Source organism: Bubalus bubalis, chromosome 3 (genome assembly GCF_019923935.1).
Source record: "Bubalus bubalis isolate 160015118507 breed Murrah chromosome 3, NDDB_SH_1, whole genome shotgun sequence".
Classification (NCBI taxonomy): Eukaryota; Metazoa; Chordata; class Mammalia; order Artiodactyla; family Bovidae; genus Bubalus; species Bubalus bubalis.
The window spans coordinates 72930723-72954584 of record NC_059159.1 but is presented as its reverse complement, the minus strand read 5'-3'; the positions used below and the strand labels follow the sequence as shown (position 1 = coordinate 72954584).

Genomic DNA, 23862 nt, shown 5'->3' with positions numbered 1-23862 from the left:
GACCCAGCAGAAGGCTCAATCGAGTAAACGGGTTCCCAGAGACCAGAAAGACTGACAAACAGGGGCAGAGAGCTGGTCCTAGGGGCCGGCATCGGTCTGCAGCGGAGATGGGGGTGGGCTGCGGGGAGGGGGATGGAGGAGAGGAGATGGGCTGGGGGAGGGGAGATGGGCTGGGGGACAGGGGAAGACCTGACGGAGGTCTCTGCAGGAAAGCTGGGTTGGGCAGAGGTGAAAAGGCCAACGATGTGGCATTGGAGACGAGGGGCGGGCTTCTGGGAATATCAAGAGGAAAGAGAAGCAGCAAAAGAGAGCTGAAATGATGGTTCAGGGCCTGGGACTCGGCTCCCAATGCAGGGGGGCCAGGGTTCAATCCCTGGTTGGGGGGAACTAGATCCCACATGCCACAACCACGATCTGCTGCAGCCTAATTAATTAATTTTTAAAAAAATGGATCACTGAAACAGGATGGAGCCCGAGAAGGCCCAGGAAATCAAGCCTGGCCCCTCTGCGGCTGAGCTTGAAAGCTCAGGCTACTCACCTTTCTTTTTCGGGGAGCTGGTTCATCCAACAGGAAAGCGTCTGGGTCGGTCTCAAATCCATTATCAGTCTGGGGAGAGCCGAAGGCGTCCCCCAGGTACTTGGGGCTGGCCTGGGGGTGGGGGGGCGAGGGGGTGGAGACGCCGCTGCTCCCACTCCAGTGCCCGCTGGTGGTGCTGCTGCCGCTGTCCGACACGTCGCCGCTCTCCTTCCACGGGTCGCAGGCCGTGCGGGAGGCTGGAGGGGAGAAGACAGAGGATGCTCGGTGCCTGTCCCTTTGCTCATGCCAGATTCTGCACAGACAGCCCAAGTCGGGGGCAGGACACTCTAGTTTAGAGTCTGGGTTCCTGGGCTTCCCTGGTGGCACAGTGGTAAAGAATCCACCTGCCAATGCAGGAGACACGGGTTTGATGCCTGGTCTGGGAAGATCCCACAGGCCAAGGAAGAACTAAGCCTGTGCGCCTCAACTGCTGAGCCTGTGCTCTAGAGCTTAGGAGCTGTAATGACTGAAGCCCGAGCACCCTGGAGCCTGTGCTCCGCAACAGGAGAAGCTGGCTCACTGCAGCTAGAGTGTAGCCCCCAGCTGCCACAACTAGAGAAAAGCCTGAGCAGCAACAAAGACCCAGCACGGCCAAAAATAGATACATAAATAAAAATTATTTTCTTAAAAAGGCTGGGTTTCTGAAGCTAATGCCGGGTTCTGCTTGCCTGGCTCTGTACTCCAAGGGGGAAAATAAAAAACTGACAAAGTACCCCTTCCCTAACAAACCCCTCCCCTTTCTGGGCTTTGGTAAAAATGAGGACTGGGTCCCTTCATTGCAGCACTGTCTGCGGGTGGCAGACTGCTCTGTTCTCAGGGACCCTTCCTGCCACAGCTGTGCTGATCATCACTGACCACCAGACACACTCTGTAGCTGTATTTTGTGTGCAGGTGTCCCCCAGTTTTCAAAAGTTCAATTTATACCTTTTCCTTCATATGCAAGACCTGCAGTCCCCCCTCCAAATCCCCAGTTTCCGCACTGAAAATATTTAGGAAAAAGAATTCCAGAAAGATCCCCACAGCAACACTTGAATTTGCCACACAGCAACGAAACATTTAAACAGCAACATTTAAAAGGCACTTACATTGTCTTTCCAACTACTTACAACGTTGTACACAGCATTTGCCTTGTGTTAGGTATTGTAAGTAACCTAGAGATGACTGACAATATGCAGGACAATGTGCACAGCTTAGATGCCAGTACAATGCTGTTTTACACAAGGGACTTGAGTATCCATGGATTTGGGTGTCCGCACGGGTCCTAGAACCAATCCCCCATGAATACAGAGTGACAACCTTACATCAGGACCTGTTTTCACTGAAAGAAATCTAAGGAGGACTTTCACTTTATGAAAAAAGGTGACAAGAGTCTTCAATGCTGGTTCTGCAGCGAGCTGTTAAAGAGGCAGGGCGCCCCAAACAGTGAGAGTGGCCCCACCAAGTCCCTTCCTAGGAACCACACTCAGCAGCTCAGCACCAGCCCCCAGAGCTTTGAACTGAACCTGTGAGTATCTGTGCTTTATCACAATGTACTTTGTGCATCCGTTAGCAAGAGGCATCCTAAGGTAATGGTTTCTTTGCCTTATACCATTTCAGTTTTTGAAAGTTTTCACAGAAATGCCCTACTTTCTGATAGCAGGGGACACCTGTATTATTAATGGAAAGATAACCTAATCAAAATGTACCTCTCACTTTAAAGGCAGGGGGAGAGCAGGGAGAGGGGAGAGGAAAAGCCTCTCCTGCCCCGACCCCACCCCCACGCACAGACAAACTGGCTGGGTACCACTTGGGAAGCTTTCCCGGCAGTGGAGTAGGATGCAGAGGCCAGGAGAAGGGCTTGTTAACCAGGCTTTCTTAAAAGATGCCTTTTGATAATTTAAACCCAGGTAAGTACATCAAAACCTGCGTGAGAAAAGAAACCATTCAGCCAGCTCTCATAGCTGTCGGGAGGTGAAGACTTTACCAGAGCTGGCTTCTGCTTTTATCTACAGGGAACACGTTTAGAGCAGGAAAGACAAGCTCCGAGAACAGTTCAGACTCATCACACGATGACAGGAGACCTGCTTGCCCAACAGGGCCTGAACTCGCTGCCCTGCTCCCAGCAACGCGTCTGAACAGGAAGACCACAGTCAGACCTGTGAAATTTTCAGTTTTTAAACTGCCTCCCTTTGGGTTGCTTTAAGCCCAACCCAGACTCTTCCGTGCCTGGGCCATAAACCTGTACTGACAACTTATTGACCAGAGACCCATTAATACGTCTTTTGTTACCCAAACATTATTGATCACAGATGTTTCAGTATTCACTGACATAACAAATCGGTGGTCACTGGCATTAGGTTCTGCAAAAATTCTTTGGTCAATAATGTGCTAATTTACACCATTTTGTTGTTGTTGTTCAGTCTCTAAGTTGTTTCTGACTTTTTTCTATCCCACGGACTACAGCCCGCCAGGCTTCTATGTCTGTGGGATTTTCCAGGCACGAATATTGGAGTGCTGCCATTTCCTACTCTAGGGGATCTTCCTGACCCAGGTATTGAACCTGCATCCCCTGCATTGGCTAGCGGGCATTGGCAGGTGAATTCTTTATCAATGAGCCACTAGAGAAGCCCAATTTATACTAGAGGAGAACCTGAAATTTTGATACACAGAAATAGCAAGAAAAGGGGAAAAACCTGTGACACATTCAGGTATGGTAGCCTTGTCCCCGAGCCCCAACTTCCACATGGGCAGTGGTCCACAAGGCCTCCTTACCCTGGATTCTGAGACCATCTACCACATCCCCTGAGGCCAGGATAAGCATCCCACTGCTTTCCTCTCCTCCTACTCCATATTCCAAACCACTTTCAGGCTAACCTAGACACCCAGCATTCCATGTTTCCAATGCAGGCTCTCCTTATTTAAGTCTCAGATGTTAGGAGAAGCCTGCCCAAACAGAATGGGCCAAATGAACTCTGCCATCCCTAAGCATCACTGTCAAGTCTCAAAGGTATGACTTCCTGGAAATTGAGAGTTTATGACATCTACACATGAGGCTAAAAATAGCATAGACCTTCAGGAAAGAAATCAGGGGCCACCAATGATTCTCCTAAGTCCACTAAGGAAACCTATCAGGGAGAGCTGGGCGAAGGGGAAGAATGCTACATCTAGCATCAGATCAGGAGAGAGACCAGGCCTGCCCCACAGTACAGCAGTCTTCCACGGAGGAACCACTCAAGTGGCTCAGCGCCAACCCTGGCAAATTGGCACATAAGGAAAAATACAAAACAGAGCTAAAAAGTGAAACTCATAAATTAACCTGTATCTTATAAGTGAAACAAAGTTTTAGTCGCTCAGTCATGTCCGACTCTTTGCAACCCCATGGACTGTAGCCCGCCAGGCTCCTCTGTCCATGGGATTCTCCAGGCAAGAATACTGGAATGGGTTGCCATTTCTTGACCCAGGGATCGAACTCGGGTCTCCTGCATTGCAGGCAGATTCTTTACCATCTGAGCCACTATGGAAGCCCCATATTCCTTATAAGAGGAACATAAATCATTCCACCTTAGGTCATACAATTTTCTAGGACAGGGTCAACAGAGATTCTGTACCAGGAAAACAAAGTGTCCCCTGGCCAATGTACCCTGAACTTCTAAGAAATCCTTGTTCACGCCCTCTGCTCTCCACAGGCCCATGCAGAGCCATCCTAACAATACAGACACCAGGAGGAATGGGTGGATTCTGCAAAAAGCAACCATGCTTAGAGCAAGGTTTTGGTTGTTGTAGAGACCTCACCTTCCAGACTACGTCAACATAATTAGCTGCCAAGGGGGCCTTATCTTCCCACTTACTTCAACAGAAGACCAGAAATATGGTGTTACGGGAAAACACCTTTAACAGACAATAAAAAAATGTTTATCAAAGGGAACTTAAGATATCACAGCATATTATCAGTTAGATGAGTATATGCTAGTGTTGGGGTGTGTGAGTGAACATATATGAATGGATTATACACACAGACATACACACACACACATACAAGCTGAGGGGAATTTCAGTCAATGATTTTCTTTCCCTTTATGGTATTTTCCTGGATCTTCTTCCTGTTGACCAACCTTCTCAATCTCCTAAACTAGTGGAGTTTCCTGAGAACTTAAAACTGACTCTATGGGACGTCCCTGGAGGTCTAGTGGCTAAGACTCTGAGTTCCCAATGCAAGGGGCCGAGGTTCAATTTCTGGTCAGGGAACTAGATTCCTCATGCCAGAACTAAGAGTTCCCACGCCACAGCTAAAATTCAGCACGACCAAATAAATGAATAATTTTTAACTGACTCCTCTCCTCCTGTGTTGCTGGTGTGGGCCCCAGGTGTTCACAGAACGGGTGTGTGATGCTCTGCCCCTCGACTGGTGCTCTCAGACTGCAATAGCTTCTTCTAGCAGTCTAGCCATTGATGACAGGCCTTGGGTGAAATAAGTAAATCTTTTCACTTCCTTAAATTTATTTTCTAAGTAGGGAGATTACTTATGAGGGATGCTTTGTAAAGGCCACTTTCCACCTCATATGTTCAAAACTGACTCCATTATTTTCCTATAAGCTTTTGAGAAGCTCACGATTCAGTTAGATCTCACCGACGAAAGTTATTCCCTGGGAGTAAGTTAGGCCAGCCAGATAACAAATTTAAAAAAAAAAAAAGGTTCAGATTAACCACAAATCTTGTCAAACTACTAATATCCAGCAACCCACCTTTCTCCCATATTACTCATAATGTATTTGAGGGGTTGTGCTAGCATTCTCTTTTAATTTATAAATTTGTTATGAAGTCTTTCTATTGGTTTGCATTAAGCAATTAGATTTATTTCAGACTTCAGATCGTTTATTCCACACTAATTTACGAGGCTGAATGAGGCACCTGGAAGGGGGCCGTGAATCGGCTGAGGCCACGAGGGGATCATTTAGTACGTTCCTACCTTTACAACTAAACGTTCCTCTATTGGCCTCGTGCAGCCTGAGTGCCTTGCTCGCTTACTCCCATGGAAGAACTTACTCGGGTGGCCATGAGGTTCAGTCTCGCGCTCAACCATCTTCACAACACACCAGGAAACTTCTCCCCAGAGGAGGAAACTGAGGAGAAAGAATGGAAGCATCGAACTCCGAAAGAATAGAAGCCTCGGCTGCACCCAGAACCCATTCGGCCCTGTTCCTCACCAGAAAAGTTGGCCTCACCCCCGGGAGGACTCTGTACGACAGGGCTGCAGGACAGGGACGTGAGCACCATGGCCGCCATCATCTCGTCCATTTCCACTGCATCCGACTTCCTGGATTCAGATGGGTGAGAGTCAGAGGTTATTTCCTGACACAGCAGGTCATGTGAGCATCTTACGTTCCTGGAATGTCCCTTCTAGCCCCCTACTCCGATCAGTCCGTGTGTGGTCAAGTAATAGAGTTAAATAAAGCGTTCGGACCTCTCCTCATTCTTCATGAAAAGTACTCAGTTCTGAGTGTCACTGATAATACCAGTCAACCCCAGGGAAAGCAGGCTGGGCCCCATCCCACTGCTGACACCCAGAGGCAGCTCCATTCTCCATGGAATTCACTTCCTAACTCTCACTCTGCAGCTTAAAATTAGGAATTTTATTTGAGGGAAAGGAAGACATGCCCAAGCAATGAAATAAAGCAAGGCCATAAAAGACACCTGGCTAGAATTTGAAGGCACTATAATCACCTTCCTTTTCTGGCTTTATATTTAAATTTTTTAATATTTATTTGCTTATTTAATGTATTTGACTGTGCTGGGTCTTAGTGGCAGCACACAGTATCTTCAATCTTAGCTGTAGCATGTGGGATCTAGTTCCCTGACCAGGGATCAAACTCAGGCCCCCTGAATTAGGAACAGAGTCTTAGCCACTGGACCACCAGGAAATCTCTATATTTACATTTAAGGAAGAACAATTCCACTCACCAACCCCCTTTCCCTCCCCTCAGTATTAGTGATGAGATAATATGATAGCTTCTGAATGTCAACAGAATCTGGCACATAAGCCAATGAGCAAAAAAACTTCAGAAATACTAAAATAAATCTCCCCACAAACCTCAATGCTTTATCCAGCAGAGATGTATGAAATTTTACACATAATTTTCTTAATCCATATAAAGTTACACTATTCGAAAATAAAATGAAAGCCATCAACAAGGTAATGTTAAAGTATGAAAAGTCAGTCTGAAATAAATTTCCAGGTGGCACCTCTATTTCAAAGGACTGCATTATACAATTTATTCGTCACAATTCAGATCCACTAAATTATACAACACGAAGCAGCTAAACCGAGACTAGTAATGTATTAGACATGTCAGCAGCCCCCTTTTTGAATAATTATCTGTATTTTTATTTCTATAGATCTATTCTATAGACAAATTCTTTGCCAGTGTTCCGTTGAATTCACAATCACAAATGTTACTTATTGCTCTGGTCTGGTCTCAAGACACAGAACATACCGTCAATAACAGTAACATGTACAGACACACACAGATTGCGGGGCGGGGAGTTCAGCTGCTTACACATCCTGTATAGAAGAATCTCGGGGCTTCCCTAGTAGCTCAGCTGGTAAAGAATCCGCCTGCAATGCAGGAAACCCCAGTCTGATTCCTGGGTCAGGAAGATCCCCTGGAGAAGGGATTCTCTACCCACTTCAGAACTCTAGGGCTTCCCTGGTAGCTCAGACGGTAAAGAATCCACCTGTAATACGGGAGACCTGGGTTCGATCCCTAGGTTGGGAAGATCCCCTGGAGGAGGGCATGGCAACCCACTCCAGTCATCTTGCCTGGAGAATCCCATGGACAGAGGAGCTTGATGGGCTACAGTCCACGGAGTTGCAGAATCAGACACAACTGAGTGACTAAGCAGAGCACAGCATAGAAGAATCTCACTAGCAGATTTTCTTTTTTAATCTGAAAAGATCAACGTGCATAGAGTATATAACATAGAACTTCCCTGGTGGCTCAGACGGTAAAGAATCTGTCTGCAGTGTAGGACACCCAGGTTCAATCCCTGGGTTGGAAAGATTTGCTGGAGAAGGGAACGGCTACCCACTCCAGTATTCTGGCCTGGAGAATCTCCATGGACAGAGGAGCCTGGTGGGTCCAAGGGGACCAGAGTTGGACATGACAGAGCAACTAACACAGTATAGTTTGTATTCTCAGAGGAAAAATTCATGTCATAAAGTTCTAAAATAGGGACTTTCCTAACAGTCCAGTGGTTAAGACTCCACGCTTCCAGGGCAGGGGGCAAAGGTTCAATCCCTGATTGGGGAACTAAGATCCCACATACTGTGCAGTGGGACCAAAAAAAAAAAAAAAATTAAAATAATTTTTTAAAACTTCTAAAGCAGAGTATACATTTTTCATTCAAAATCAATGGTTTTAAATATCTAGCTGGGGCTCTGTAATCTCCTGACTGAGTCTACTGTCTGTTTTTGCCTGGTTTGAAAGTTAAGAATGGCATAACTTTTTAAAAGTTTACTTATTTGTTTGTTTTTGGCCTTGCTGGATCTTCCTCGCTGTGTGTGGTCTTTCTCTAGTTACAGCAAGCTAGGGGCTACTCTCTAGTTTGTCGGGCGCAGGCTTCTCACTGCGGTGACTTCTCTGGTTGCAGAGTGAGGGCTCCAGGGCACTCGGGCTCAGTAGCTGTAGTTCCCAGGCTTAGCTGTGGCATCCTCCCAGACCAGGCATCGAACCTGTGTCCCTTGCATTGTCAGGTGGATTCTGAACCACCGAACCACCAGGGAAGTCCCTGGCTCAACAGTTTTTAGGTGGTTTTACAAATCAAAAGAAGGATATTATTTCTTGACATATGACACATGGAAATTACATGAAACTGAAATTTGAGTGTCCATAAGTTAAGTTTTAATTGGAGCCCAACATGCCTGCCTGTTTAAGTTCTGTCTGCAGCTGATTTCTCAAGGTCACAGCCAAGCAGAGCAGCTGTGACACAGACCTTGTGTCCACAAAGCCCACAGAATATTTACTATCTGGCCCACTCTGGACACGTTTGCTGCCTCCTGATCTGAGCCACTTTTTTCTCTCTCATCATGAAAAACTAAAAACTAATTTCAGTTTAAGCAGGAAAGGGGAAAAAATAGCCCTCGGCCAGATGAAGTTATATATATCACTCTTAACAGAGTTACCAGGGCTTCCCTGGTGGCTCAGCGGTAAAGAATCTACCTGCTAATGCAGGAGACTCAGGTTCAGTCCCTGGGTTGGGAAGATCTGAAGGGAAATGGCAACCCACTCCAGTATTCTTGCCCAGAGAATCCCATAGACAGAGGAGCCTGGTGGGCTACAGTCCATGGAATCGCAAAATAGTCAGACAAGGACTGTGCGACTAAAACAACAGTAACAGAGTTATGGGGAAGAAAAGATGCCCGTCTAGGTTTTTTTTCAAGAGGATGCCCTCTCACTGTATCTCATCCGGCTGGTATCTTCACCAGTAGACAGACATCTGGAGTTCTACATTCCTTTCCCAACCCCAGGCATCCCAAAGCCCCTACGTCAACACCCACATATCTTTCAGAGCCACGGTTCTCCCACACAAACCTCTTTGGGACATCAATGTTCCTGGACACAGGCCTGTAGGCTGGCGCCTGGGTTCCCTGCTCTGGAGGTGGCACCTGGGGGATGCGGCCCGGCGGCTCGGCCAGCCACACCTCCTCCGCTCTGCAGCAGATCTGTAACTTCTGGTCCAACAGCCAGACAGTCACCTTATCCTCTGCCCAACTATGCCGCTCCACCAGTCCTGTAGACTCTTGACCCCCGTACCACACACAAACCTGGAGAGAGAAAGACAGCAACCAGTGGTCAGCGCTTGGGAGTTCTCACTCCATGTGCTCTAGGTTCTGGGACCCAGGAGCTATCTGCCACAAACTGCATTCTCTGACTCGTCCTTAGTTCATGCGGATGCTCCCAGGTACCTGCTTCCAACCTGAACATCCAGACCGGCCAAAGTGGATCAGTTCTCACTGAAACAAATCTTTATAAATTCTTTAGATGGAGACAGCAAACGTATCAATTTCTGAGACTTCTTTTTTTAAACATGGAGTCTATATACACCTGAAGTTGCTATCATCTTAAAATAGACTTACGTTTTCTGTAAGCTTCATGGTAACCACAAAGAAATTAGTAGACACACAAAAGATAAAGAAATCAAAGCACAGGACTACCAAAAAAAAAAAAAAACCTCACGAAGACAGCAAGAGAAGAAGAAAGGAACAAGGGAATTATAAAACAGGAAAAAAATTAACAGGATAGCAATACCAAGTCCTTACCTATCACTAATTACTTTAAATGTAAATGAATTTGGCGGATTCATGTTGATATATGGCAAAACCAATACAATATTGTAAAGTTAAAAAAAAAGAATAAAAAGAATAAAAACTCCAAAAAATAAAAAATAAATAAAATAAAGTATTAATAATCATTAAAAAAAATTTAAAAATAAATGTAAATGGATTAAATTTTCAAATCAAATGAATTTGGAATCTATATCCATCCTCTTAAGTTCTTAACCTAACTTGCCTCTAAAGTTCTACATATCGGCTGGTTCTCAACTATTGCCTTGAATTGCTCACACTCTGCATTTTTCCCTTCAAAAAATCCTGAGTCTACCTGGGAGCAAGATGGTAGTGATGAAAATGCAGACTTACTGCTTTCAGAGGTGCCTAGCAGTTGGTAGTTCCTCACCTTGTGGGAAAAGAGGTCTGGACCACACAGGTCTTGAAAGAGAGGCAGAAGGTAGAGCCTCTATTATTATTTAGCTCTTGGGAAGGCAATGAAAGAGAAGCCCACTCATCTGGATCTAGCGATAACATGAGGCCAAACGGGTCTAGTGATAACAAGAGGCCAAAGGGATCTAGTGATAACACAGAGGAGCAGACACTGGAAAAGAGAATCCAAATGGCATTCCAACTAAACAGACACCTTCGTCTTGAAACGTCTCAAGGTAATTCAGTGGTGCAATCTTCATTGTTGTTCAGTCGCCAAGTTGTGTCCAACTCTTCGCAACCCCATGGACTTCCCTGTCCTTCACCATCTCCCGGAGTTTGCTCAAACTCATGTCCATTGAGTTGGTGATGCCATCCAGCCATCTTATCCCCTGTTGTCCCCTTCTCCTCCTACACTCAGTCTTTCCCAGCATCAGGGTCTTTTCCAGTGAGTTGGCTCTTCGCATCAGACGGCCAAAGTATTAGAAATTCAGCTTCAGCATCAGTCCTTTCAATGAGTATGAAAGGTTGAATTCCTTTAGAATTGACTGGTTCAATCTCCTTACTGTCCAAGGGACTCTCAAGAGTCTTCTCCAGCACCACAATTCAAAGGCATCAATTCTTCGGCGCTCAGCCTTCTTTATGGTCCAACTTGCAAATACATACATGACTGAGGGATGCAATCTTCTCTCTCTCATAAATCTGAGCTCCTTTCCCTTGTTTTTGTAAAGTTGTAAACCGGGGCAGATTAAGAGAAACTGAGCTCTGGCCATGCTTTGCACTGAGGTTCTGAGCAGGCTTGAGCCCAGCACTGTCATGAAGGAGCCCTGGATCTGCTAACAATGGCTCATTCTCTTCGGAAGCCTGCTGTCCAAGGGGCTCATATGGCTGCAGGGAAAAAGTCTGCACTCAAGTCAGTGCCCAGAGAGTTTCTGGCCTGTCATTTGGGACACCACTGGGCTGCTGAACCCCAGCATGGGGACAACAGACACTTGTCTATTTGGGGATCAACCTACCTTCTGCCCGGGGTGAAAGGCCACCAGCTGGAGGCCTGAGGTGCCAGGAGCCTTGAGGACTTCCTTAGGCTGCTCCTGGCAGGACGCATCCTTGGAGGCAACAAAGGGCTGGGGAGCCGCTCCCTCCAGCAGCTCTGCCTGAGGCTCCGAGGGTGGGGCAGCCCCAGGTGGTCCCAACACCCGGGCTCCCAGAAGGGACCGCTTGCCAAGGCGCCGGGACAGGACGCTGGCCATGCTGTTGCCTTTCCTGGGGAGACAAAGGAGACACAGGTCCTTTATCCAGTATCTGGGGAAGCAGGAAGATGCCCCCCACACAGCCGGAGCCCATGAGTGTTCATGAAAAACGATGAGACATTTTAAAGTAATTTTTACAACGGTTTTCTTTCTACAAAAGCTAAACACCTGTTTCGAGTAGGACATTGAAAACATCCTGATAAGCAGAAAAACAAATCACTCAAGAAGAGACTTCCCAGAGAAACGCCCATGTTTCCTGGACAGAGTTCCAGGCTTTCTTCTACACAAGTGTTTACATACTTGCATTTCTACAAAAAACAGGATCATGGATTGGTAAACGGGTAATTTTCACTTATCCTGTGTCAGCTGTACTGTATCATTAAATGTTATTCTACAAAAACTCTTTTGGGAGACATGGCTGTGTTTTCTTAGGCTGCTGCATCACTGCTAATTTAACAAATCCCTTTAACAAAGCCATTATGCCTAATGGCTGTACCCTTGGGTTGTGTTACCGAGACTTCTCTGCCCACAGCGAGCATCTTAGCAGCACCTCAGCATACACACCAAGGGTCACTTTCCAGGTCAGGATCCTATTAAGATAGTGCGAAGTCAGAGCAGGGGTCTCCCCGGGTGGCTAGTGGTAAAAAAATCCATCTGCCAATGCAGGAGACACGGGTTTGATCCCTGATCTGGAAAGATTCCTGGAGAAGGAAATGGCAACCCACTCCAGTATTCTTGCCTGGAGAATCCCCATGGACAGAGGAGCCTGGCAGGCTATAGCCCATGGAGTCACAGAGTCAGACATGACTTAGCGACTGAACAACAACTAAGTTAGAACAAGAGGGTGTCTGTGAGATACTCACAGAATCCCACACTGAGCTGGCTTCAAAGCTGCAGACAGCCACAGAAATGAGCCACGGTAACTCTCCTTGTTTTACACTTAAGGAAACTAACCCTGGGAGCTTAAGAGACTTATTCGTGGCGATAAAGGTTGTTGGTGTCAGATAAATGGGATCTGGTGTCCTGACTCCAAACCCAGATCTTCTCACTGCCTCCCAATTGCCTGTACATTGCCCCCTTGTGAATTCAGGGCTGACAGAAATGCAGGACCATAGGCCTGCATGGACCCTTGGAAGACCACTCCAGGCCTCTGCAGTCACCCCATGATGGGCAGGAGCTGCTCCGAAAACGGACATATTTCTGCCTGCTCAGAGGTGTCAGCGCACCCTCCACGGATCATACTCCAGAAACCAGAGCCCTGTCCTCTGCATTTTATGGCGGAAGGGCTAGAAAGGTGACAAGACGAGATGCTTGCTGATGCTCCTTTGGTCAAAATCCTACTGCCTGAGAGGTGGGTTCTAACCACCTGGCACTATATAAGCCCCAGGACAGGGATGGTTGAGGGGGAAGCCCTTGACCTTCAGGAGCCCATACCATTCCAGAAAAGAGGAAGTCAATCTTCTAGGGCCTCTGAGAATTAAAACAGTCAACAAAGTTGCTCTTGGGAAATCCCACCCATGCTCCACAGCCTGTCTGCTAATAATACAGTTGCAAATATGGAAAAGGGTTTGGCACATTTTTATAAATGTTTTACTCAGAGCTTCACAGGCTAGAATCAGGGAGTATGGTATCTCCATCATGAATTCCCTAGAAAGCAAAGAAGAGGTAAGAAAAAGGTCAAAATCAGACCACCCTACCAGAATTCCTCTCTAGGTATCTAGTGACTTTATCTTTAGTAACACTCTATTGGAAAGCTTTACTATGCATGTCATCAAAAGGAAGAAAAACATAAGGAGTAAATTCTTCACCACTATCAAAAAAAAAGTGTCCACTCGGTCATCCTCATGCATCAAGCCAGAAACAAGAACCTCTAACTCTCACTTTAAGCACCTGCCAGGTGGCGCTAGTGGTACCAATGCAAGGGTCACAGGCTGGATCCCTGGACTGGGAAGACCCCCTGGAGAAGCGAATGGCAACCCACTCCAGTATACTTGCCTGAAGAATCCTATGGACAAAGGAGCCTAGCAGGTTACAGTCCATAGGTTGCAGAGTCGGACATGACGGAGTGACTGAGCGCACACGTGCACGCATGCACACACAAACACACACATGTGCACAGGAGCACGTGCGCGCGCGCGCACACACACACACACACACACACACACACACACAGAGTTAGTCACTCAGTTGCATCCAAATCTGTGTGATCCCACGGACAATAGTCCATCAGGCTCCTCTGCCCATGGGATTTCCTAGGCAAGAATACTGCAGTGGATTGCCATTCCCTTTTCCGGGGATCTTCCTGGCCCGGGGATGGAACCCAAGTCTCCTGCATTGGTAGGCAGGTTTTTTGTCACTGAGCCACCAGGGATACCCATAACCCGCTGTTTAATGTCGCTGAGCTGTAAGCAAAGCCACAGTGCCACTTAGAGACGTCAGATGGCAGCAACCATCCAGAGAAAGAAATAACCCTGCTCTTGACCAAAAAAAAAAAAACAACACACACACAAAACACAGTGGCCACCCCCACTTTCCACAGCAGGAAGTTTGAGGTTTCTACCACTGAACATGAAGAAAGGGTAGTATTTCCAAAATTCCTGGGCTTCCAGTCTTCAGAAGGAGCCTGAAATATTTGGCTCACAGTCTCTGATGATGTTTTTTTTTTTTCCTAAGTCTTTATTTTTTTTAAACATAAAGAACACTTTTTATTTGGTTTGTGAAGCTGCACCTTCCAAAGCCTGCTGGATTTGCACAGCTGGTGAACATGCCCACTTCCGGCTTCTTTCCACATGCATTCTCTGGCCTTTCTCCTTTGCCTGGCCTGAATTCCACCCTGAAATACATTTTATGATTTGCTTTATTTATAGTGCGCTCAAATCTTAATTTTTAAAAGCAGAAGAGAAAAAAGGAAGGGAAACTGCCTTTATTAAATGCCCAATAGCACGAGCTTTCACAAACTGTATCTAATTTAATCCTCAGAACAACTTAAGACAAACATATGGTCTTTTATTTCTGATGAGGAAACTGAGCCACTGCCAGCTTAGGTTGCCAAGGCAACACAACCATGAAAGGCAGTCCCAAGGGACTGAACTCTTGCCTCGTTGGTGTCAAAGGGCATGATACTGCCATTAGTCCAGTAGGTATGAGATGTCTCAAAAGAAAACACTCAAGTTGCTTCTGACCTACATGGTATTTTTTTCCCTATGTCAGTGAACCTCGATAGGAAAAAAATAAAGCAAAACCAAATAAAACCCAGCTCCCAATCCTGCAAGTTTCTGCATCCATCTCCTGTGCTTTTTTCTTTCCTTGAAAATCCCTTTTCCACTTGCACCTTAGCTTCCTACCTACAAAATAAAGGTCAATGCTTTCCTCTGATCTTGTTTAACAGTCCAGGTCATTGTTAATCATTTAGTGGTTTGGGAAGAACTTTATACACATATTGCCCTCATGAGGGTGCAGAGAGATACGGAATCAATCCCAAAAGTTAAGGAAAATTTTGCCAAATTTACACTAGGGACTGATAGTATGGAAGTGAAAAAATATGACTCTAGATTAAATGTAGGCTGGGCGGGATGGCCAAGTGTGTTGACCAACACTGAATCAGGAACACAGCTTGGGAGATAACACCATCCCTCAATTCCTGAATTCCTTCAGGAATTCAGAAGTGAACTCCAACACCTACAGAGGTGTGCCAGTCTTCCCAGGAGGGGCTAGTGGTAAAGAACCCGTCTGCCAATACAGGAGAGTAAGAGAAGCATGTCTGATCCCTAAGGTCGGGAAGATCCCCTGAAGGAGGGTGTGGCAACCCATTCTGAAGAAATCTTGCCTGGAGAATCCCATGGACAGAGGAGCCTGGCGGGCTACAGTCCAAGGGTCAGATATGACCAAAGTGACTTAGCATGCACACACGTACAAAGGTCTGCCATGCAGACAGGCAGAGGTTCTAGGTTAATATGGAATTTGCCAGGGGCTTTCCAGGACTGCTTGTCACTTTATACCTTAGATCTAGGGTCCCAACTCTCTCCCAGTATGTTTCTATCAATATAACCACTGCCTCCTTCAAATCTTCCTTCCCTGATCTCTACTTTCTACTCACTTCCCTATTAGTTTCTTTCTTCAGAGCTGTAGATGTTCCATGTAAGCCAGTCAGTCCCTAACTTGCCACAGAGTTCTGGTACCATAAAGAAATCAAGAAACATCTATTTCAGGGTAACAATAACAGTGTTTCAACAAGTAGGCAAATCCAACTTTACAATGCTACATTCTCGAGTTAGGGAAGTCCTTGACTAAAACATAAACTCATGCTAAAAAAGACTTCCTGGCTGATGTCGAGTTTTAAGAGAAGCTGCTTCTCTTTGCTTCTCATCCCCTCTGCTGTCCCCCCGCCCCCAGGGTGCGGTTGGCTACCGGAGATGTATTTTGGTCCATGTCCAAAAGGGGTGAGCCCTTTTCCAAGCTCAGCAAACATCTTCTGATGTGCTAACAGCTCTTAATGAGGACATCTGCCATCAGTTTAATAACTGGAACAGACAGAAGAAGAAAACAAACCCTCTCTGTGGTTCTAAGCTGCAAATTGCCATTTGACATGTGACTGTTGCCAGACAACCCCTCATCTCAGCACATCCACGTGTGTGTGCGCACGCCCTCATGCACAATGATTGCTCTCTTTAGCCTCCCATGGCAACAAGCTATGACATCACTGAGTAGCACATGCAGGACATAGGTCATAGAGTCAAACTGATTCATTACACAACCAAAGGGGTTTTTTTTTAGGGGGAGGGGTTGTTTTGTTTTCCTGTTTGTTTTTGTCATTAAAGAGGGTGAGGCTTGGAGTAAGACTTCCATATGCCAAAGCGTGGAAGACTGCTGCTTCTCTAATGAACAATTTGGGGACCAAGGTGAGTGGCGTTACTCCTCTGCTGAGATTCCCCACTAAACCTCAGCTTTCTGTTTTATGATCTCCCCTGAGTAACCACTGAAAAGAGCAACGATTTGAGTTTTTAGATCTTTGGCTAATATTTTGCATATTGTTCTTAATCTTTTATCAGTGTTGCTATTATGTTCTTTTAAACCTGTAAAGTTTTCACTTAATGTCTTCCTTCCATGTGACATTCTAAGCTCACGTAAAGGTCAAAAATGCTGCAGCACACCACATCTTTTATTGCCTAATGGAATTCAGTGGAGAATAGGACAATTCATTGGTCCCAAACAATTCATTTTTCAGCAATCCTTGACCAGGGATGATCTCTGTTGAGAGATGCCGCATGCGTCCACAGCATACTGATGATTATATGCAAATATGTCTGTGGTCCTCACCATCTGAACCTTGTTTGGCAGAAAGAAGCAAGTTGTCATACTTTGTCCTCACTGCCCAAATACTACCTGGTTCTCAAGCTTTATTTTCTTCTGGGTGCCTTCTCCAGGAAAAGTAAAAAAAAAAAACAACAATAAAAAAAACACCTCACTTCATTGAGCGTATATTGATTATTTCTTCCCAGAGGACCTTTTTCTCAGCCTGGTTTTGGACAGAAAAATCTCCAAGAGTAGCCAAGGGCCTGTGCTAAAGCATCTAGGTCTCTCAAGTTACACATCAGGCCCTATGACACCATTTTTTAAATGTGTAGTGTGCATTTTAGTTTTTTCATGGTATGAGCTTAAGATCATAGCATTGAGTATATTAGTAACTGATTCAATGCCAAGATTTCTAAATCAGCTGTTCAGAGAATGACTATTTGGATTCTCAAGTCATCTTAGTCATTGTCTTCATCTGAAGGTTTTTAAAAACCGGATTATACTGTCTCAATGTGTAACAGTTTAGACTGCTAGTAAAATTAAAATTAGGTGATCAGGACTGGCAAGGATCTTAAAGGCTGCCCATCTCCCCTTCAGGGCTGGATCTTCTCCACAGGATCTCCTGTAACTGAGGGCCCAGCCTTCCCATCATTGAGTAATAGAAGTAACAGCAAAATGGAAGGGGAAAATTAGGGCCCCAAATAGCGGTGCTATTTTCATATTCCAGCATATAGGCTGCAGAAGCAGGTCACCTGATCTGGTTACACTGAATTTTCTCCAGCAAACAATAAATGACCCCGATCCACAAATACTTTTGTTGGTGTGACTGCACAAGAGCTGTTCTAGTCAAGTAAAGGAGATCATTCTGTTTGTGCTGCCCACAGGGAAGGAAAGGGTTTTCACAGTTCAGCCCAGGAACAACTGTACTTCCTCTTCCTTCACACCTACCTCCTCATCTGCTTACAAAACCAGCAGTGTCCCTTATTCACGGCTGCCGTGCATGCACTACTCTGTATGAAACAGGGCTCAGGGACCTGAAGCTCCAAGGGACTCCATCTCCCCAAGACAGCAAGCCCCTGCTTATCCCATTAAATGCATGATTTTGAACAGATGTTGCTATTCCCATAGGTAAGGAAAGCCCCAGATTAAAAAATAATATGTTGTGCACTTCCCTGGTGCTCCAGTGGTTAAGAATCCACCTGCCAACGCAGGAGATGTGGGTTCGATCCCTGGTCTGGGAAGATTTCACACGCCATGGAGCAACTAAGCCCATGCATCACAACTGCTAAAGCCCATGTGGTCGACAGCCTGTACGCCACGATGAGAAGCCACCTCAATGAGAAGCCCTTACGTAGCAACAAAGAGACAGTGCAGCCAAAGATAAATAAGTAAAAATTTTAAAAATAAAATACAGTTAAAAAAATAATGTAAGAAATAAGACCTACTACTCACCCTAAAATGATAGGCAGATTGTCAAAAGTAAGGGTAGCATTTTAGCGTTTAGACTTGGTTCTAAGAAAGTACAGTAAGTCCCCTGTATACAAACAAGTTCCGAAAGAGTGTTGGTAAATCCAACATGTTCGTAAGTCTAACAAAGTTAGCCTAGGTATCCTGCTGACACAATCAGTTATATAGTACTGTACTGTGATAGGTTTATGATATTTTTCACACAAATAGCACATAAAAAACAAACACACATAAAAACAGAAAATTGTTTGTAATCTGACAGTACCTTGCAAAGTCACTAGTACACTACAACGGCTGGCACTTCAGTACCAGGGACATCACCGCTGCTCTTACACCTGCTTTCGGATGTGTGCATGCTACATCGCTGCAGTCATGTCAGACTCTGTGCAACCCCATGGACTGTAGCCTGAAGGCTCCTCTGTCCACGGGATTCTCCAGGCAAGAATACTGGAGTGGGTTGCCATGCCCTCCTCCAGGGCATCTTCCTGACCCAGGGATCAAACCCAAGTCTCTTAACGTCTCTTGCATTGGCAGGCTGGTTCTTTACCGGTAGCATCACCTGGGAAGCCCTGCTTTTGGACATCCTGGGGTTCAAATAAAGACACTGCACTCTGTAAAGTACACAAAACTACAACCACTTGTAGAGGACACATGCACATGACAATGTATGCCAGACACGTGAACTAATTTATGAGGTGAAACATGAGAATACACACTCGCATCTTTGAAAGTTCGCATCTCAAAGGTTCGTGTGTAGGGGACTTACGCAGTGTGTTCTTGAAAACAGGTAGAGCATGCTGTTTAAGGAAGCAGGGATAAGTAAAAGCACGCCTACAAACATGCCAGGCGAGGTGGAGGGCTGGGCCAGCACTGTTTTCCTACCTGCACGGGGCACGCATGCACGTGTGTACATGTGGGTGCCTGCACTGTGGTTAAACCTGATTCGGCCGTACCAAAACTATGTGAGAGTTCCCGTAGGAGGCAGGGAGATGCCTGACTGCTGACTCGGCATTCTACCCAGAGCCAGCACGCAGGAGGCGGGGAGAACCAGCCTCAGAGCACTGACAGTTCCCTCCAGCGGTTTGCAGAGAAAGCTTCCCTCCTGCACATTAACCCAAACCACCCATGAATGCCTGAATAGCACTCGGGATTCCATGTACTTTGATACACACATCTGGGGGCTTCCTGTTTTCCCTGACCTCCCAGCAACTCAAGGAAACACGGAGGGACAATTTAATCCCAATTTTATAGCTGAGAAAACTGAGGCTCCTTCAGAAGGCCACTGCTTTGCTGGCCTAGTCAGCTGCGCTGTCTGCAGCTTTTCCTAGTTCATCCCTGGACTCGTTCTCTCATCCCTGGACTCATTCTTTCTTCCCTGCAAGTGGAGACCCTGCAGCAGGACAGGGGCTCAGATGTAAGGGCTTTGGAGTTCCCTGAGGCCTTCATGTTGCCTTGTCTGATCCTCACAGTGCTGTGAGGAAGGAAGTGTGAGCTTCACTGGGAAGAAGGGATCTATCAGAGGCGCTTGTGTGTATGCATGCTCAGTCGCTCAGCTGTGTCTGAGTCTTTGCAACCCCATGGACTGCAGCCCACCAGGCTCCTCTGTCCATGGGATTCTCTAGGCAAGAATACTGGAGTGGGTTGCCATACCCTTCTCCAGGGGATCTTCCTGACCCAGGGGTTGAACCAGTATCTCCTGCATTTCCTGCACTGGTAGGCAAGTTCTTTACCACGGAGTCACCAGGGAAGTCTATCAGAGGCACTTACAGTTATGAAAAGGGAAAACTGACATCTTAAGAACCACCTTCCCAAATCTAAAGCACAGAGGAAAGAATTTAAAATGCCTCACAGGGACTGTCCTGGTGGTCCAGTGGCTCAGACTCCAAGCTCCCAAATGCAGGGGATCACTGGTTGGATCACTGGTCATCAGAGAACTAGATCCCACCTGCCGCAACTAAGACCCAGCACGGCCAAATAAATAAATATTTTTTAAAAATAAATAAAAATTCAAAAACAAAATGCCTAACAATATGGGGCCCCTTAGGTAAGTCCCTGAGTGGTGCACACCCCAGAAAGGGAAGCTGTGTGACTGTGATGCCTGAAATGCCGATCCCGAGACACAGGGGCCCCTTGTGTTCCTGCCTCTCTGAAGGCAGAGATATGCAGGCTCTATTTCTTCTCTGAAGTGGTTAAAGCAGAAAAACCATGTGGAACTCAGCAGTCATTTGAATGAATAATCGCCTACCCTGGCAATCCTAAATAAACAGACCGGGGGTGGGGGGGGGGAGGTGGTGCTAGGGGGGTTGTAGGGAAGGTGAGAGTCATCTGGTGACTTTCCTGGCCAGAATCAATAGGTAATAAGAAGGCAGGAGCCCTCTCCCAGGGTGGACAATCAGAGTACACAGGGTTGCAGATACCCAAGAAAGGAGCCACCTGGTCTGGGGGCCAGGCCAGGAGAGGGGAGCCAAATTTATGGATGAGAAAGCACCACACGCAAATAAGAATGGGCCAAGCAGAAATGGCACCCCACTCCAGTACTCTTGCCTGGAAAATCCCATGGACGGAGGAGCCTGGAAGGCTGCGGTCCATGGGATCGCTGAGGGTCAGACATGACTGAGCGACTTCACTTTCACTTTTCACTTTCATGCATTGGAGAAGGAAATGGCAACCCACTCCCGTGTTCTTGCCTGGAGAATCCCAGGGACAGAGGAGACTGGTGGGCTGCCGTCTATGGGGTCGCACAGAGTCGGACACGACTGAAGTGACTTAGCAGCAGCAGCAGCAGCAGCAGCAAGCAGAAAAGAGCAACAGGGAAGGGAAGAGCCCCAATACCCCTCCGGAATCCAAGTCCCACCCAGGAGCCACCAGAGCCAAACGTAAGCCAGGACAAAATAAAGCGCAGTCTTGGAAATTACAGGTAATGAGACAAGGAACACATGCTGTTGGAATGACAGAACATTCTAGTGGCCGATGACACTTAGGAGCTTGCAATAAGAGCTGGATAACGAACAGAACTAGTTTCAAGACCAGAATGGCTGACTGGCCAAGGGAAAAGACGTGTCTGGTCAGAAGGACCATACCCCGCTTCCACGGATCAACTGTTTTTGGGGGGAGGGATCGCACCCTGGCCCCCTGTATCGGGAGCTCGGAGTCTTAACCACTGGATCATCAAGGAGGTCCTTCCACGGATCAATTTTTCATCTAAATTTTGCCTCCACTCTGACTCCCCGCTTCCCAATACAAGTTTCCTGTTTCAGGATGGGGGCAGTTCCCCCACACTGTCACTTTGGCACCTTCTCCTGGGAGACAACCCTTCGCTCCTGGGACTGGAGCATTTTCCCCAAGAGCCGCGTGAATGCTTCCCATCCCCCAGGAGCTCTGTGGCCGAGGGAAAAAAAAGGTTGGATACACCTGAGTAACTGAAACCGGCTGCTCAAAATGGAACCAGAGAAGCTGAGTCTGGGCACACTGCCAAGGGCACCGCTTAAAGCGCTCCAGGCAAGCCCGTGACCCTGACCGGTGTGACGTCTGGCAACAAGCCACCACCTCAGAGCCTCAGTTTCCTGCCTCACCGTGAAAACTGAGGCCACTTCCCAGCGTCCGGAAGGGTCTCCACAGATGTGTCCCCTCCTCTGCTGCCTGACCCCAGACTGGCACTGGGCAGCTAACAGACATGGCCGCCACTCGGACAGCTTAGTAGCCCGCAGTCCAGCCGGCACCTGGGAACTGAGGTTGTGAAAGGGTATTCAACCAGAATCAGTGATGCAGCTACTAACTCTAAAGGGAATCAAGAAGCTGGCCATGGGGACTTCCCTTGTGGTCCAGTGGTTAAGACTCCTCGCTTCCACGGCAGAGGGCATGGGTTCAATCCCTGGTCGCAGAACTAAGATCTCACATGCTGCAAGACACAGCCAATATTAATATATAATAATATAATATTATATATTTTATATATTTGTATTATATATATTATTTATAAATAACATATAATATATAATTATATATTATAATATTATATAATATTATTTATTATAAAATAATAAAATACTTAAATAATAAAATACTTAAAAAAAAAAGTTGACCATGAGTGAGTTACTAATTAACTGAAATCACAACACAACTGATTTCAGCAAGCAGGGGAACTGAGAAATTCAACATATTCCACTTAGAGGCCAGCTGGCCATGGGGAACCAACGCCAGGGCTCCCAGCTTTGAGCTCAACACCCAGCTGGCCGGCTCTGCCCTGAGCCCAAGGCAGGGCCCATGTGACTGGCCCCTCACCTGGCTCTCAGCACACAGTTCCAAGTCTGCTCTCCTCCCCCGCCCCCGGCCAAAATCTCCATCTTGGTGGCCTGCCCGGGGTGGTTCAAGGCCTGCTGCCAAGCCTCCCCGAGGCAGAGCGTGACCAGCGTGACCAGCCTCTGTGAGCAACCCTCCCAAATCTGACACCTTGGTCCCAAATCCCAGCTGCCTGGATCTGGACATGCATTCACCCGTGCAGACCCACCCAGCACACAGGGCAGCGCCAGCTCACCGGAAACCCAGGGAAAGGGGCACCACAGGACCCCAACGCCTGCGAGCTAAAATAATCTGCTGGTGCTAAACACATGTGCCAGGTTCCTGCCCATGAACTCAACGGAATAACAAAGGAGCCTCAGCTTCAGACTCTTCTTTCAGAGAACTTTAGGCCTCACTGAGCTCCACTTGCATCTCACACCCAGCTCTTGTTTATTAAAGCACTTCGTATGCTCATGAGTGACAGTCATTGATCTGTGCAATTAGATGAATGGATCAGAATCTGCTTCTTTCAGGAAAAGGCAAAAAAAAAAAAAAAAAAAAAATTCAGCAATCTGAAACCAAAGCCCAGTTTTAAAAAAGATGGTTTTTAGGATGAAGCTCATAAACATAGATGACTATGCATGTTAATATTTTCAGTGCTTGACACAGCTAAGTCGAAATAAAATGTTATGGGTCGAACAAAAAAAAATCTGCTGAGTGACCAGAGGGTGAGGGAGACAAACACATTTCCTCCAGAAAACAGAAAGTCAACCTAAGTGAATACAGTATAGAAGATGGTTTAAATAAATACATTGTGAAAATGGGCACAGTGAGGGAGGGGGCTTGCCCCAGGCCCAACCCACCAAGGAAGTGGCTTTCTCTGGAGTGGCCATTTATGGAATTCTCAGCTTCCCAGGTAGCTCAGTGGTAAAGAATCCACCCGCCAATGTGGGAGATGCTCAGTGGTAAAGAATCCACCCGCCAATTTGATCCCAGGGTCGGGAAGATCCCCTAGAGAAGGAAATGGTAACCCATTCCAGTATTCTTGCCTGGGAAATCACATGGACACAGCCGCCTGTCTGTTGGGCTACCATCCATGGGGCGACAAAGAGTCGGACATGACTGAGCACACGCACACACATGTCCCAATAACTGTGGGCCTGAGGATGAGTTCAAAGGCTGCAGAAAGATGGAGAAACAGGCTAAATGAGTGGGCATGCCTGTCTGAGCTCAGGATATCCAGGCATCCACTCTTGGATGTTTTTCCT

At 46.7% G+C, this 23862-nt stretch overlaps 1 protein-coding gene across 3 annotated transcripts in view; it reads right to left on the bottom strand.

Annotated features, from left to right (window-relative positions):
* ZNF395 (zinc finger protein 395) overlaps nt 1–23862 on the bottom strand; it is a 48869-nt gene that overhangs the window by 7497 nt on the left and 17510 nt on the right. For all 3 annotated transcript variants that reach the window (XM_006058898.4, XM_044939715.2, XM_025281381.3), the window contains 4 exons: nt 11324–11570; nt 9145–9377; nt 5761–5870; nt 539–774 (listed from right to left, as the gene is read on the bottom strand). In XM_006058898.4, coding sequence (XP_006058960.1) covers nt 539–774; nt 5761–5870; nt 9145–9377; nt 11324–11570 — 826 coding nt within the window. The remainder of the gene's footprint in view (nt 1–538; nt 775–5760; nt 5871–9144; nt 9378–11323; nt 11571–23862) is intronic.